The sequence below is a fragment of the Furipterus horrens genome, unplaced genomic scaffold, assembly GCF_987537825.1.
Source record: "Furipterus horrens unplaced genomic scaffold, mFurHor1.1.pri manual_scaffold_9, whole genome shotgun sequence".
Lineage (NCBI taxonomy): Eukaryota > Metazoa > Chordata > Mammalia > Chiroptera > Furipteridae > Furipterus > Furipterus horrens.
In genome coordinates this window covers 48955771-48973621 of record NW_028327179.1, presented here as the reverse complement: position 1 = coordinate 48973621, position 17851 = coordinate 48955771, and the positions used below count along the sequence as shown (strand labels likewise).

General features: G+C 38.9%; 2 protein-coding genes across 5 annotated transcripts in view; one reads left to right on the top strand and one right to left on the bottom strand.

Annotated features, from left to right (window-relative positions):
• The window catches only part of FBXL13 (F-box and leucine rich repeat protein 13), a 311775-nt gene extending 305836 nt beyond the window's left edge, over positions 1–5939 (top strand). Inside the window, 1 exon segment of the mRNA XM_090286732.1 lies at positions 5753–5939. Coding sequence (XP_090142858.1) covers positions 5753–5939 — 187 coding nt within the window.
• A 776-nt stretch (positions 5940–6715) lies between these two features.
• The window catches only part of FAM185A (family with sequence similarity 185 member A), an 81584-nt gene continuing 70448 nt past the window's right edge, over positions 6716–17851 (bottom strand). For 3 of the 4 annotated variants that reach the window (XM_090286728.1, XM_090286729.1, XM_090286731.1), the window contains one exon: positions 6716–7143. In XM_090286728.1, the coding sequence (XP_090142854.1) occupies positions 7031–7143 (113 nt within the window). In that variant the 3' untranslated portion in view covers positions 6716–7030. Of the gene's footprint in view, positions 7144–7298; positions 7333–17851 lie in introns of all 4 variants that reach the window. The other variant, XM_090286730.1, reaches the window with a different exon arrangement.

Here is a 17851-nt window from a genome sequence, read left to right as displayed (position 1 = left end):
CTCAATTAAGCAACCCTGGCATGAGCTGAACCATGAAAACTGGTGGTCACTTGAGGCCTAGGGAAAAAAATGGTTTCTTATCCAAGGCTATGTATTAAAATGAAATGAAAACAAAACAAAAACTACAACTTGTATAATAGGTACTCCCTTTAGCCCAGGCCTCTAGGGAGGGAAGGAGTGGGTGAGGCAGCCTACCGAAGCTGGGTCAGATAGGTGACAGATCCTTGAGAAATTTTGAAGGAGTAGTGACTCAACCCTTCCTGATGGGTCTGGAGAGGACTGCCATGGATCTTAGGCCATAGGAGTCTCTTCCAACCTTGTCATATCATCAAACAGCCAAATTTGGGCTGATAGCAGTGAATGAGTAACATGTTAAAGAAAGGACTTAAGCCTGTAATCTTTTGTTTGTATTTTGCCAATCACTCTTTGGGGGGTAATATTTTGGACTTCTAATAAGTGGAATTTTTATGTAGAATGAATGGAGACTTTCTGGCAAAGGCCTCTTTGAATCTAATCATGGTATGGGATGTTAAAGTGTGATAAATACGGTGTTCAGTCAGAAAGACCCAAGATATCTAGTAGTATCCAAATTCTGCCTTTGATTACTCACTCCTGTTGCAAGGTCACTAGATAAGAAAAATGCAAAGAAAACAAAACAAGATAAAGTAAGATTTTACTACTAGCTGGACTTGGTTCCCAAGACTTAATGCAAAACTTAAGTTAACTAGCTGGATCTATGGAAAGTTCCTTTCCTTAAACCATGACAGCCTTTTGTTTTCTACCACAAAGCCTTGCTGTCCCTATCAACAAGAAGCAGAGACTTGGCCCTAATGCCTAGAGGGGAGCTGGCTTATCTGCCCATCTCATTATCTAAAGAGGCCAAACACCTTAGTCTTCCTTATAGCTTCACCCCTGCTAAGTTCCAGCAGGAAAGGCCTAGAACCCTCAGTCTTTTTTTTTTTTTTTTAAAGAATGGAGGACAGTACCACAACAGAGTGGTTTGGAGAGTCCTAGCATTAGGACTAGTAAAGCTCTACAAACAAGTGTCCTGATTTCCAACATCTTGGACAGGGTACTCTTTTTCAATCAAGGAGCTCCTAAGATATCTGAGTCTCAAAACTTTGCCTACATAGGTGGTAAGGCCTGGCTACGTGCGGCTGTTGGGGGTCAGCTCTAGGGTCTGTAGAGCTGCTCCCTTCTCCACTTAGATCTTTGTGTGGAATTGGAAAAACTGTACAAAGTATGTGGACCCTTCAAGAATCAAGGTCAAGATGATGTCTAGTCCCATACCTATTTTCACTCTAAAAGAGCCATGTTTGTCCTTATCAGAGCAATGTGGGTCCCTCAACTGCAGGGACTTTGTTTTTGCCTGGGTGAAACCGAACATTTGGTAGTTGAGATAGACTTTTTCTTACTTGGGAAGAGGTTCAATGACATTGATTCACAAAGTAATAGACCCCACACATTTGGTTCCATTTAAACTTGGGAACATAATATTTTGTAGCCCTTAAAATCTATACAGCCCTGAGAAGAAACTGGTCTATGGACAAATTCTCTTATACCCAGTGGAATCTGAAAATACCGCACCAGCTCTGCAAATCAAAGAGGTCTCAGCCCACCCGTTCTGACCAGGGGAATAGCAAACTTTTGGTCAATGAGCAAACTGACTGTATCCCTTTGCAAGAGAGCTTCCAACATGAGATAAGCTGTCATTCTGCCAATCCCAGAGCCTGAAGGGATCCCAGAAAGTGATTTCAGAAGCCCCATGTGGAGGCACAATAAAGGCTCATTCAATTCAAGGAGGAAGCAATAACAACTACGATCGTAAACATGACAAGAAAATCTTGCTCTTTATATTTGAAGTTGTTTTGTACAGTCTGCCTTTCAACTTATTAGCCCTCGGTGGGGAAAACAAGAAAGATAATGATGAAGAAAAGCGTAGTGGGAAAGAGTGAGAAAGACCCAAACAATGGTCTCTACAACCCAGGAGGATCTGAATCACAGAGATGTAGAAGAGCCATTAAGTGTATAATTAGCAAAGTGGAAAGGGACCTTTCTGATATTTTTGTGTCTAGAGCCCAAATCTTTCAACAGAGAAGGTCTTGGTGGTCTTCAGAACTACCAAAGCAGTATCAATATTCCTTGAAGGCCTTCTTTAGCAGTTGTTGGTGGCATAAATTATTACCCAGGCACCCTGAGAGAACTGTGTTGCTAGGAAATAAAACTCAGCACTCTCCTCTCCAGTTTGTGGAAAGGTCTTTGTGGAAAGGCCTTTGGGATCTGGAGCTATTGACTTTTATTATTGGTATGAACAAATAATATAATTTAACAACTATTATTTGTCATGTACTGCACTAAATCCTATTTTATGTTTCTTATTCCATCTAATCTTCACAAATACCCTATTACCATAAAAATGAATGATGAAACTGGTTTAAAAAGGTTGCAGTGGTTTAGACATGTCATACAAATAAAAGGTACAGCCATACTTTGTACCTAGGTCTTAATCATTACTACGCTGCTCTTTTGCCATTAGATTCCTGATTCTCAAACATTTTTTAAAAATTGAATTTATTGGGATGAAACCAGTTAATAAATATAAGATTCACGTGTACATTTCTGTAATACATAATCTGTATATTGCATTGTGTGCTCACCACTTAATCATGCTTCTTTTAATCTCTAACATTCATTGGACTTGATCAATAAGGGTAGGGTAGGCACGTGCTCTGTTGCACACAACTTATTTGCTGATGCATAAATAAGAGGGGCAGCTGATTATGAGCAGTCTCTAGTATTGACTCCAAATGCCTCCCTCCCTTTTTTAGGTATACTCAAGAAACTAGAAGGAAGTGTGAGCAAGGGCAAGTAATGTTATTGCAGGGGAAACCTTGAATCCACTCTAATATATAAAAGACAAAAAATAAAATCACTTACAAACTTCAGTACATCATTACTATTAACAATCTAATGTGATACTCCACTACTGTTTGTATCAATCATATCATGCTTAAAAATCAGTTCTTTATTGGAAGAAACCTCCCTCACTAGGTTAAATGAGTAATGATGATTAACCATTGCGGTAGACTGGTTCAATTCCCAAATCATCTCGTACAAGGTTTTGGAGTCACTTAGGTCAAGACAGAGTAAAAGGCAGTTAAAGGATTCTACATATACTCTGTGAAACTTAGAACACATGGTGATTCCTAAGCATACATTTTCTTTTTAATATTTCCTACCTCCCATGTATTGACCATTCTAAAGTACCAAAAAGAGAGGGAGGGAGGGGGAGAGAAGGGGAGAAGGGAAGGAATGAAGGGGAGAGAGAGATGTTACTGGTTTTCAGCTTCCACATTTTCAAGTTTCCTGATACTTTTCAAAAGTGCATATGCACAAACACACAGCTACACAGGATGGAACTCAAAGAAACTTGCCAGAAGTCACTGTGCTGGTCTTTCCTTTTGCCCAGGTTGTAGGAGTCAGTCTGTGTGAGGATACCAAAGGTCCTAGTAAGGTGGTGAGAACAGGTAGTTCATGGGCTAAGGGTTTTCTGAAGGGTGGAGAGGAAGTGGATTAGTCTATACTAGCATACAAATTCTAAACAACTCCCAGATTTGCTGCAGGACAGATTCAGATTTTCAGTTTTTCCCCAGGACCGCCCTTGCTGTGAAATTGCAAAGGACTAAGACAGGCTCTAGAGATTCTGCACTGGAGGGACACTTAACCTCCTGGCATTTGAGACTGGGAGCAAGAGGAGTCTGAGACAGAATCCTTTGCTCCTCTCCAGTCTGTAAGTATCACCTCCTATAGTAAGGGGATTGACCCCCTGATGTTTAATTTCACTGAAACTGACTGTGGGTAGAAGGGAGAGCAGTACATAGGTAAGGGAGGTCCAGAGTCAAGAAATTCAAGAAAAGTGTGTCCCATTGGGTACTTCAATATGCAGTTCATTTTGATTCTGTCCCATCACATTGCATTTAATAAGTAGTCTTCCCATTCATTTCCTATTTTTCTTGTCTATATTGAGGAGTCAAAATCCCTCGTTTTCTTTTCTTGTTATTTCCTCAAATTCCCATTATTTGCAAATTGTTTTTATATGACAATTACCATCTGATTTACCCTGGCTTATAGTTGACTGAGAAACTGTATGACTCAATATTTAAATGCTCCCAAAGCTCCCATTAAGTGTACTTAACTTACCAGTTACCTAGAACTCTCAAAAACTGTTGCTCTTATGAGGCCAACGGTTACATATAATTTAGTCAACTACTTATGTCTTTTATTCCACAAACATGTCCTTTTCCAGTAGGCCAAGACCACTGTTGCCTCTAGTTGCAGTAGTGTTGTTATCATCAGTGGCATTGAATCATTATCAACAACTGTAAACTACAGTTGTGTCCAGAGCTCTGCTCTTTGGGAGGCGAGGGTCAGGAAATAGGAACCTAAGAATGCCTCTTCAAAACCAGCAAACCAGCAGAAAACAAGAGAGCTAAAGGATTTTCCTTCTTGGTATAAGCTGCTGAAATCTCTTTGTTTTGGCTGTTCCTACTAGAGGAACAGCTAGAGGTTGAATCAATCACCAATCGCCACTGATTTAATCAATCGTGCTTGTGTAATGATGTCTCCATAAAACCCTAAAAGGACAGAGGTCAGAGAGCTTCTGGGTTGGTGAATAGGCAGAGATTTGGGGAGAGGGGCATGACTGAAGAAGGCATGAAAGCTCTGTGCTCTTTCCCCATTCCTTGCTCAATGCATCTCTTACATCCAGCTATTCCTCTGTAACAAACCGGCTGTTCCTCTATAATAAACTGGTGATCCAGTAAGTAAAGTTTCTCTGAGTTCTGTGAGAAGCTCTGGCAAATTAATCGAACCTAAGGAGGGGGTTATTGGAAACTCTGATCTACATAACTAGTCGGTCAGAAGCCCAGGTAACAATCTGGACTTGTAACTGGCATCCCAAGTGAAGGGGGCAGTCTTGTGGGACTGAGTCCTTAAACTGTGGAATCCAATGTTATCTCTGGGTAGACAGTGTTAGAATTGAGTTGAGTTGTAAAACGCCCAGCTTGGTATCTAAGAATTGCCTGGTAGTATGTGAGAATCCCCTACCAATACACGTACTCCCATGTTAGAATTAGGATACAGACAACTTTTATATGCCCTCTTTGCTTCCTCTTTCTTGCTCCTAAGAAGGGAAGTAATAGTATTTTTAATCATTTTGGTCATAGACACCTTTTGAGAATTTGATAAAAATCATAAGCCCTCTCCTCTGATACAAAACTATGAATTTTGTGGGAGTTCATGGACCACCCTGAAGTTCATCCATGTATCCAACAGGGATCTGTAGACTTTGGGTTCAGAGCTCCTGCTCAGGTGCATGGTTAGCCTTCACAGGTTAGCTGGGAAAGGTACCCTCTCAAAGACACTGGAAATACCAGGCAGAGGGCTCACTCAAGAGCACTATAAAGTCGCCCTCTGTATTCCCACTCCATGGCCATGCAATTTCCTTACCCATTCACTGCGTCCGTTAATCCCTGAATTGGCTGAACTGGAGTCCTACTGAGCTACTTCAGCATTGGGATCCTAATTATTAACACCAGTACCAACATCCTCCTCCTCAGCAAGGTAAGAAAGCTGTGAAAAGTGAATTCAACTCCCGCCAATGAGTTCTTTGACTCCAAATTTGTTCTAGTTTGAATATTCTGCACTAGTGATTACTTCAGCAATGAGCTAATGCTAATCACTGTTATTACAGGGAGGCAGCTAAGAAAATGTCATCTATAGTACAGCAGCAGGAATACAGCCCTAATGACCCTCCACTCTGGTTCCGCTATGACTGTGAAGGCAAGCCGCTAAGAGAGCAACAGGATACAGCACTACTTAAAGATACAGAATTGGCAGTGAAAGAGTCAACACACAAAAGTGAAGAGGAAGTAGTATAACCTTCAACTGAAGCCAGAAGAGCAAAAAAACCTAGAATTGTGCAACTTCATTTGATGCAAGTATTTTTATTAGCTGGATCTGATGGTGTAAACAGCAGCAAATCATCTCCTGATTCTTATTCCAACTACACACGTTTCTAAATACATCATTAGTTCTTCTAACAATCATGATTTTATTTTATTATTTAAAAACAAACCATCACCTGAAGATACGTTTATTATTTTGTTTTGTTTTTGTAGAGAGAGAGGTGGGGGGGAGGGGAAAGAGGAAAAGAGACTTCAATGTGAGAAACGTCAATCAATTGTCTCCTATCCACTCCCCGACCAGGGATCAAGCCTGCAACCTAGGTATGTGCCATGACCAGGAATCGAACCCACAACCTTTTTGGTGCATGGGAGAATGCTCCAATCAAATGACGCACCTGGCCAGGACTAATAATCATGATTTTTTAAAAAGTCATATTAAGTACTGCTACTATATAAATTTTCCACGTAAATTTACCTTAAACCAATTGTTTAAGATGATCAAATCTGACGTTACATTTATATAAAACAACCCTGAGAGATGTGATGTTTTTGACAAGGAATTTAGAAGCATCTCTTTAGAAAAGCAAAGATGGCCTTATAAGTCAGAGTAAGTGTTTGAGCCAAGGCAAGTGACTTTAAGGATCTGTGAAGCTTTATTATAAAGGACATAAATATACATTTTTAAAAAAGGAAACAAGGCTTTCTTGTGATTTACAGATACTTAAGAGAGAAGAACCTTTTTATTTCCTCTGTTATTTATTTCTTAAATGAATTAATCACTATCTTTTTGTATTCCCTGAACAGAGAATCTAGCCATAGAACTGTGAACTGAGAGCCATTTAGGATTCTCTTTTAAGTCAATAAGTTGGTAATTTGTTACAGAACAATAATAAAACTAATACAATAGCTAGTACAAATTTTGAAGCCCCCTTCCCCCAAGACAGTTCACCAGTACTCATCTAATTTGTTATTTTCAATAGTTACATGAAAGTAGTATTTGCATTTTTTGTAGTCATGGATCTATTAATCATTGTTAAAATTATAAATTACAGCTCAAACCATCTTCACTCCTGCAGTTTAAGGGACTGAAACCAACTTTGACTTCTAAAGCTTACAGTGCCTTTTGGGGCATCAGCCTTAATCCATTTTTCCGGTTTGCTTCCTTGATTCATGACCCCTGAAAGACAAAATACCTGAAGTTATATCTTGAGTGACAATAGCAATATTTGACTACATAGATCCTAACAATACATTTCTAAAACTGAAAAACACTTTGGAACAGCACAAAATCTTAGTAAAGATAGAGTTGGGAAAGAGTTATAAAGAGGTTACCTGGACTAGTTCCTTTCATCTTCTCAGAACAACTCTAAAAGGGAAGGTACTCTGTTTTTTATTTGTATTTATTTGTATACAGGTTTAAAAAACAGCTTTAAGCACAATTGACAAAATAAATAACATATATTTTAAGTATGCAATCTAATAAGTTTTGGCTTATGTAAAAAAATGTGAAACCATGTCTTCAATCAAGATAATGAACATATCCATCACACCTACAAGTTTTCTTGTGCCCCTTTTAAATCTTCCCCTCCTGTGCTTCCCTGCCTGTCACCTCCAGAACCCCCGACCCCCATTCCACTTTGTGTCACAATGCATTAGTTTCATTTTCTTATATTTTAATCAATGGAAACATACAATATGTACTTTTTTCAAAATCTAGGTTCTTTTGCTCAGCGTAATTATGTTGAAGTTCATTCACATTGCAGCATGTGTTGGCGAGTTTGCGCGCGCGCGCACACACACACACACACACACACACACACAGACACGGAACTCTCTGGTGGACTCTAGCAGCCCTGGTCTGCCGAGATGCTCAGCTCAAGTCTCCTCCACTGGGGAGTCTGTCAGGCTCTGCCAATTAACCTCCCTTCCCTGAAGCCTGGAAATTCTCTCAAGGTAACAGGCTGTGGCAATAATGGGGCTTACCTAGTTCACTTCCCGTCTCATTTCTTCTAGTTCTATGCTTTTTTTTCTCTCATTCAAGGTAATTAAGTTGTTAACACCATCTCTCACACTCCCTTGCTTAATTCTGTACTTAAGAATCCAGTCAATCTAAACGGAGGAGAGTTGTGAATATACCATCTCAATTCATCGTGTAAATTTACTTGTTGACTCCAAGTACACAAATCAGGCAATCCTTTTCTTTGGTATAGTTTTTTTTTTCTTTGTGAGTACCATATGATGTTCCCAGCTGATGAAAAGGTGCATTGTGCCACCCAATCTTTGTGTCAAGTGCTTCTTTGATAGAAATTCTCTGAATTCTTGTATCTCCCATTTAATCTGAGCCATAATCTTATCTGTGTCCTACAGTTCATTGCATCTTTGCCAGAACACAGTTGAGTATTCAAAGACTTAAGTTTTTCCTTCTACATCTCTTGCTATATTTTCAATATCATTGACCCCACTTCTCGTTAAAATGGTTAAAATCTCTCACTCCAATTGGTAAATCCTTGTTTTAGAAGCTCCTCTTTTTCCTTTAACTCTTCATCATTAGGGGTTCAGCACTCAATTGTAATCTTTTCTGCTATTTATGCCTGTGCTGCATTTGGCAGGTCAGGATTTTGAAGTAACTGTACTCAATAGTCTTTCTATATAATTCAGAATTTCTTTTTCTAGTGATTCAAAAGAACATAGAGGAAAGAACTGAAAATCTTGAACACTGGTTGCTCTAACTTTATTATTTGTTTACACCATTTAGCATCAATAATAAACATAAAGAATAGTAAGGTTCTCCCAAATATCTAAAACCTTTTCCTTCTATTTGTCACCTTCCCAATCATGCATTTCTTGCTTATGGAGAGAGAAGCCAATCTACCTAACTCTTTCTGCAGCAGTAGAGGCCATGCAAGGTGCTGCTGCTACTAACAAAATGAACATCCAAGGGATTTTAATTTTAACTTAGAGATGATACTAAAAAAAAAAAAGTTTATGAAATTCCATTTAGGATCCTAGAAATAGCTTTCTCTATCTTGCCAATAAGTAGTTTACTGAAAGCTCTCATATTTTGGCCTGAATCTGTGGAGCCTCTATTCTAATTTGTAAAGGGTATAAATTCCTTCCTAACAAATCTTGTAACACATATTGGAAATTGAGGTTTCAGAAACCTTGTTCCTTATTGAAATTCATTTGCCAATGAAAACCAGACATTGTTTCTTTGACCAAGAAATGGTAAATGCCCACCCTACCCCAGGGAGTTTGGCTTCCATTAAATGGAAAGAAAAGTGTCTTCTCAGGACATATTTTTAAACACTAGCATTTGCACTCTAAATCTGCCCTGTCCAAATCTACCCAAATATATAAATCTTCAACCAAGTTCTTTTTATTTATTTTTTATTTCCCCAAATACCTAGTTGAGATTCATTAGCCATTAATTAACCCAAAGCACTTTATCTAATCAGCACCAGCTGTGGATAAAGACAGGGCTCTAAGGAGTAATTTGCAGAATTCAGTTCTATGATTTTAAAATAGGCTTGAAAAGCTTCTTGGCTGAGATGAGCTTTCTCTATCACCCCTGACTCCCAACCCTATAACAGACTTTATTTACATTTGGCTCAGAGGGATCTTCTGGCGCTGCCTTATTAGCAGCAGATGCACTTCAGTGCATCAGAGTTGGAGGATTCCCTCTTTTACATTTTAAACTCTACTGACCACCCACTATGGGAAGCACCATGCTAATTATTTTAGGGAGCAACAAAACATGTAAAAACACATGCTAATACCCTCAAAAAGCTTACCAGCTGGCTAGGAAAATAAATCATAAACTTACAAAATAACATGAAAATAATTACCCTGAAATATTTTTAATGCATATGTTTCACAAATAAAACCTCTAATACCAACCACACACAATTCCATAACCATAACCAGTATTTTAATGTTGTCATCATTCTTTGTTTATAGTCTTCCCTTGAAAAAAGTGCAACCCAAGATATTTGGATAACAAATTTTTACTGACATGAAAATATCTTTGAGCTGGTTTTAATAGTGCTTATCATTGTATTTTCTGTAAATTACCTGGAATAATAAAAAAGAGAATCATACTCTAGGTTCTGAGCACATATACAATTAATCAGTTTTGCCCAAGAAATATTCCTGGAAACTATTTTTTTCACAAATCTTCTAAGCTGAAACCCATCCACTGAATTTTTCATTTCAGATACTGTAGTTTTCATTTCTATTTCTAGAAATTCAATTTTGATTTTTTTTTTTTTGTATTTTTCATGTCTTAACTTTATTCCAACATGTGGAATACAGTTATAACTTTTACTTTCCTACTCTGCTGATGCTAATATTTGTGTCTGTTCTGGATGGGTTTCAGTTGATAGTCTCTTCATTATGGGTTATGTTTTCTTGCCTCTGCATGCCTGATAATCTTTGATTGGATGTTAAGACACTGTGAATTTTATTTTATTGGGTACTGAATAATTTTGTATTCCTGTAAATCTTTAGCTTTATTCAGGGATACAGTTAAGTTACTTGGAAACAGTTTAAGACTCTCATCTCTTGCTTTTATAATTTGTTAGGCAGTTCTGAAGGAGTGCTCAGCCTCAGGCTAATTGTTTCCAACTACTAAGTCCCCTACCCAATGCTCTAGGAGTTATGGCTTTTTCCATTCTGGCAAGTAGCACAGACATTATTCCTGGACCTGTGAGAGCACCAGATTCTATTCCCTGTGGCATTTTGTCCTATGAACTCCGGCTGTCTTGGTCTCTGTGGACTCTCAACATGGTCTCCTCCTCTCAGGGAGTATGCTGTGTTCTACATTAGATCCTTTTCTCTGTGTACTAACTACAGCCTGGAGATTCTCAAGGCAGTTAGTTAGCAGGGACTTATTTTGTTTCCCATTTCTCAGTGATAACTTTCTTTCATTGCCAAATGTCTAGTGTCTTGAAAACTGTTTTTCATGTATTTTATCCGTTTAAAAATTTTTATTGTTGTTGTGTTAAGTAGAAGGGTAAATTAGTACTGTTTACTCCATTTCTCATCTGGAAAGCCTTCATTGTTTCTTTCTCTCCCCCCCAACCCCCGCCTCATTCCCTCTCCATCATGTTGTCACTTCCTTTCTCTCTTTAACTTCTTATTTTGAAATAAAGATTCACAAGAATCTGCAAAAATAGTATAAAGAAGTCCTGTGCACCCATTACCCAGTTCCCCCAATGGTGACATCTTATATAACCATAATACATTACCAAACCAGGTAATTGGTTGGCAAAGTACAATTAATTATACTGACCATACTCAGATTTCATCACTTGTTGCATACTCATTTTTTGTATGTTTTAAATATATTTTTATGACATTTTATCACATGTATAGGTTCATATAACCATCATTATAATCAAGATATCACCACAAAGAAAGTCCCTTATGACATTTCTTTATAGGCTTATCCTCCTGCTCCTTCCCTAAACTGTGGCAACTACTTGTCTGGTCTCCACTTTTATAATTTTATCATTTCAAGAATTTATATAAATGGAATCATAAGTATGAAACAGTTTTGAGGTGGATTTTTTTTACTCAGCATGATTCCCTTAAGTTTCATCCAAATGGTGTGTATCAACAGATTGTACCTTTCTATTGTTGAATAGTATTGCATTGTATGAACATACCACAGTTTGTGTAACCATTTACTAGCAGAAGGATATTTCAGTCATTTATAGTTTTGGCTATTACAAATAAAGCTATGAATATTTGTGTGAAGTTAAAAAAAATTGTTTTTATCCTCATCTGAGGACATGCTTATTGATATTAGAGGGGAAGGGCAGAGAAAGAGAGGAAGAGAAACATTAACTGGTTGCCTCTCACATACCCTGACCAGGGAACAAATCCACAAATAGGTATGTGCCCTGACTGGAAATCAAACCCACGACCTTTCAGTTTACAGAACAACACATCAACCAAGCCAAACCAGCCACAGCTGTGTAAAGGATTTTACCTGAACATTAAGTTTCATTTTGCCAAGATAAATAGCTAGGAGTTTAACTGCTGGGTCACATGGTAGTTTCATGTTTAGGTTTTTATCAAACTGCAAGACTGAATGCTAGGGTAGCTGTTATCAGTTTACATTCCCAGAGACAGTGCAGGGGATATCCAATCTCTTCACATCCTTGCCAGCATTTGGTATATTCATATTTTTAATTTTACCATTCTACTAGGTAGAGAGTACTATCCTATTCTGGTTTTAATTTGCACTTCACTAATGGCTAGTGATGTTGAACACATTTTTGCTTTTATTTGTCATCATATATCTTCTATGGTTGTGTTGCATTTTAAATCTGACAAAATTACACTTTTATGTGCACAAATGCACAAATCATTTTTTGCTCACTACTGGGAAGAGTTCATTCAGGGTATTTTTTGAATGATCAAGATGAATACAAAACCAAAAAACAAAGAAATGAACAAAAAACCCTTAGGCATTAAAAACAGAATTCAAATGCTCTATGATTGGAGCCTACACTTTGGTTTCCAGTCTAGCGTTCAGCAAACTATAGCCAAATTTAGTTTGAGGGCTGTTTTCATGGTGTAAGAGGTATGAATAACTTTTACATATTTAAATGGTTATAAAAAAAAAGAATATGCAACAGAAACTAAATGTAGCCTTCAAAATCTAACATATTTACAATCTGGCATTAGATATAACATTTGTAGATGAGTAGAAACAAAACCTGTTTATTTGTGGGGTTTTTTGGTAAACATTAATGAAGTTGATGTTTAATTATCTATGATACTTCCAGTATCTTACACTTTACAAAATGATGGGGAAACAAAAACATTATAAAAGCACAAATGATCTAAGGCAGTTCCTACATTAACTCCCTGTCAAAGTATTTTTAAACAACCATGAGCCAATAGCATTATTCATTCTATTACTAAATTTCTTCTAAATCATCCTGAAGTACATCTATATGACTAACAAATTCACATGTTATAAGCTTGGAGAAAACCAAAACTTCAGAGTGTTCTAAAAGAATGTGTTCCTATTAGTTATATCAAAGATTATAGATTTTTGTCCCCTTTGGAGAGAAAACAGTGTCTCTAGATCTTAAAAGTACTATCCTGTGGACTTGGTCTCATTTCAACCTCTTTTCTAACCCATGAACCAGTTTTTCATCATAAATCACAATACCATAAACATATAACACTCCAGACTAAAAACAAACTGAATGAAAACTCTCTTATTTTGATCTTATTTTTTATATGCTTTACATTTCCAGTTTGACTAAAATAAAGTACAACTGGTAGTACCACCTTCCCTATTATGACTGACAAACAACAACCTTTTGGCTGGCAATACAATTTATCTCTAATGATCTCTAAACACCAAAATTGAGGGGTTTTAAGACAACAGGACTTTGGACCACATGCATTTTGGGGGCTTAGAGAATGGCTTGATATTCCACAGTGAGGTTTCATATCTAAGTTGATGAACCAAATCTAAAACTTAATAGAGAAGTCAACTTTTTCCTAGAAATATATTACCTAAACCATCTGCTGAATTTCCCATATATGGGTAAAGATGAAAGTTAGAACCAAGGAGCTCATAAGAATTGGATAATGCACCCAAAAGAATACACACATGCACACTTTCTTAGTAGGTAAATATTATAGCCTGAGAGAGTCCCAGGCTTTCTTTTGACCTCAGGATAGCACATAATACTTGTAAATCACATTAAGAATCATATAACATAAACTTAACAGTGACAGAAACTTATCACTAAGTCCCTTGATCATCCTTATAACCAGTGTTTTGAACTCTGCATGAAGCAGGAAATAACACAAAATTATAGTGCTGAAACATCAAACCTCGTGGCATGGCTTCTTGCAGAAATCATGCAGAAGTCAAGCTAGATACACTCCAGACCTTTTAGCAGAGAGGATATTTCTGTTGCTATGCTTCATAGGCTCTGTAAGAAAGACCCAGATGAGATGAGCCCAGATGCCTATAATAACTCACATATAAAAGTGCTCGTTATTTCCAAAATTGGGTTTCAGGTTGAAAATTTCCACAGAAAAGGCAATTTTCTAGGCCTCTTAAATCATTCCATTCACTTGATAAATAAGGTCTGTGTGGCCTCCTAGGCACTAGTTTTAGAATCAAAATGAATTATGAAAGTTTCTCTAAATCCAATCACTTGTTCATATAACTCTCCCATTCCGCCAAAAAAAAAAAAAAAAAAAAACCTGCTTAAAAAAGAAAAAAATTCGGAGTAAGATGGCGGAGGAGTGAGGGGAGGCTGCGGTTTCAGGCTCCCGAGACCCGTCTGCAGTTTGGGCTAATTGCAGACAGAACATCTCAGTGAGCAGCTGGACACTGGCAGGAGTTGAGCCAAGGCACTGCTGGATTAGAGAAAATCCATCTGGGAACAACCTGTATAGTGAGGATAGCGGAGGAAAAGGGGACGAAACGGGATTCCTGACTGGGGCGGCTGCCCGAGCTGCGGCTGGAAGTACACAAAGGCTTTTTGGCGACCACAGGCTACCCTGGAGAGGAGTCGGGAAGAGAGCGGATCTCTGCCAGCTGGCAGAGACGGGACTCAACCAAGTGGCATTGGCGCCAAAGGACAGGAGACAGCGTGCTGCCGGGCAAGTGAGAACATAATTCTCCTTTATATGTTTCTCTAGTGGACGGTGGAGAAGGGAGGAAAGTTTGGGGGCGGTAGGCCATTCGTGAGGAGCGCAGGCGCAGAGGCGCGCTCATCCGCTCCCCAACCCTACCCTTGGGTCGCGGGGGCGTGCATAGGGAAGTGCTCTCACTCACTGGCCCAGGTGCGCGGGGCCGTGAGTCCAGGCGTCCCTTGAACACTCCCCAACGGACATAAGATCAGTGCCCCAACGGGCATAGGGAGGGCCCACTGAACAGGCAGAGGACCGTGCGCAGATACCCCTAAAGACAGCTCCAGTGGGCGCCGGGCCCCAGGCTGGAAAGCAGACCACTAGCTCAGGCTCTGTTCGCACCGGCCCAGACAGGTGAGAGAAGGCGGGCGGCTGCAGCACGGGAACAGCGGGTGGCAGCGACTCACAGACACTCACTTCCACTGAGCACAAGTGTCCGCGGCCCTGCCCTAAGAGGCGAGAGACCAACTCCCGGAGCTCAGCTCAGTGGGACTAAGGGCACGGGCAGCGCACAAGCGCGAAAACACCTCAGCCCGGGGACAATAGGCGCCAATCGCGGGGCAAGCTCTCGGGCCGCCTGCGCCTGCAGGGAAGCGCGCAGAAACACCTCAGCGCGAACACAGAAACACCTTGGCCTCGCAACAATAGGCGCCAACCGCGGGGCAAACTCTCGGGCCGCCCCGCCCGTGCAGGGGCTTGCGTGCAAGGACACCTCAACTGGCTCCAGTGGGCAGCAAGGGAGCTCGACGTGCCGGCAATCGCGAGTGCGCACCATTGCGGCAACCGCGGGTGCACACCAGCGCTGCAAGAAATAAGAACCTCTGAACCACCACACTAGACCAGCTGCGGACGCAGAAAAAGAAGGCAACACACCAAGGCTAAAACGGAGTAAAAACATCGCTTTTTTTTTTTTTTCAATTTCTTTTCTCTCTTTCTTCTTTCTTTCTTCTTTCTTCTTTCTTTTCTTTCTTCCTTTATTCTTTTCTTTCTTCCCTTTTCTTGGTTTTTTTTTTTTTCAATTTTTTTTTCTGTCTGTTTTCTTTCTTTCTTCTATATTCTTTCTTTCTTTCTTCTATTTTTTTGGGTTTTTTTGGGCGGGGGGTGTTTTTTTTTCTCCCCTTCCAAAAAGAATAACAAACTTTATCTCTAACGTGTTGCATATAACCTCTCCTTCTCATCCTTTCTCTTTAATCGTTGTTTATTCGTTTGTGTGTCTACTTTAGCCCCCCTATCACTCTAAATAATAGAATATTATTACTATATAAACCCAATACAATCCCACTTTCTTACTATATTATGCATTTTTCCATCCTTTTCTTCTATTTTTATTAACATACAATGTAAATATTACCTACTGGCTTGCACAGTCTCAACTATTATTAATCTATCACCCCCTCTATCAAAAATTATATTTTTCCTCCCCCAAAACAACTCTTATCTATTCTTCTTATAGTATAAAAGCTCTAATCTCTTTACATTTATATTAATACAGGCTCGTTGGCTGACGATAGCAGGATAGAGAGTGAGGGATACTTTTTGAGGGTGTGGGTCTCCTGCCTGGGCTGTGTGTTTATGTTTTTAACAGCATATCCACAAAAGAACTCAAGACAAAGCGGATAGACTCTCAACCAACTAGCCAGAAGGAAGATCCTACCAAAGAACATCTGAAATATAACCAAACAGCATAAACAAACGACATAAAGGGTAACTCAAGAACATCAGGCTCAGGATATCAAAGAGACTGCACCACTGAAACCCCCAGATCTCTGATAAAGAATCTCACACCACAAAGGAGGGAAGTCAAAGCAGACTACACCCCCCAAAAAACAAACAAATAAATAAATAAAAACAAACAAAAAGAATCCAACATGGTAAGATGCAAAAATAACCCCTCAATGAAGAGAAAAGAGGAATCCTCAGAAAGAGAGATAGATGAAATAGACATAGCCCAAATGTAAGACATGGAATTCAAAACAATGGTGGTAAAGAAGCTCAATATACTCGACATCCTTAAAATCAACTATGACAACCTCCAAGGAAGTTACCAGCAGCTCCAAAAAAATTACAGGGAACTTGCAGAGAACTACACCAGCATAAAAAAAGACATAGAAACTGTTAACAAGAACCAGGAAGAACTTAAGAATGCAATCTCTGAACTGAAAAACACAGTAGAATCAGTCAAAAGCAGACTAAACGAAGCAGAGGATCAGATTAGTGAGTTAGAAGATAATGTAGAGAAAATCTCCCAGACAATACAGCAAAATGAAAAAAGATTGAAAAAATATGAACAAGATATAAGGGAATTACAGGATAGCATGAGAAGAAATAATATCAGGATCATAGGATTTAGAGAGGGAGAAGAAAAGGACCATGGAAATGAAAAACTGATAGGAGAAATAGTGACAGAAAATTTTCCGAACCTGATGAGAGAAAAAGTTATACAAGTTCAGGAAGCACAGAGAGTTCCAATGAAGAGTAACCAAAAGAAACCCACTCCAAGGCACATCATAATTAAAATGGCAACATTCCAAGACGAAGAGAGAATCCTAAAAGCAGCAAGAGAAAAACAGCAAATAACATACAAGGGAGCTCCGATAAGGCTATCAACTGATTTCTCAACAGAAACATTACAAGTCAGAAGGGAATGGTCAAAAATATTTCAAGCAATGAAAAACAAAGGCCTACAACCAAGAATACTCTACCCAGCATGGCTCTCATTCAAATTAGAAGGTGAAATAAGGAGTTTCTCAGGCAAAGGAGACTGAAAGAATACATCTCCAGCAAACCAGCATTGCAAGAGATGCTAAAGGGAGTGTCCTAAGAAAAAAGAAGAAAAGAACAAGAGAGGAGAGGAACAGAGGTACAAAGGGCAATGAATAAATACACGTCAATAATAACCTTAAATGTAAATGGATTAAATGCTCCAATTAAAAGACATACGGTAACAGAATGGATAAGAAAACAGGACCCACATATTTGCTGTCTACAAGAAACACACCTCAAAACAAAAGATTTACACAGACTGAAAGTAAAGGGATATAAAAAAATATTCCAAACAAACGGACCGGGAAAAAAAGCCGGGGTAGCAGTTCTCACATCAGACAAAACGGATTTCAAAGCAAGGGCAATAAAAAGAGACAAAGAAGGACATTTCATAATACTTAAAGGAACAATCCATCAAGAAGATATAACACTGATAAACATATATGCAC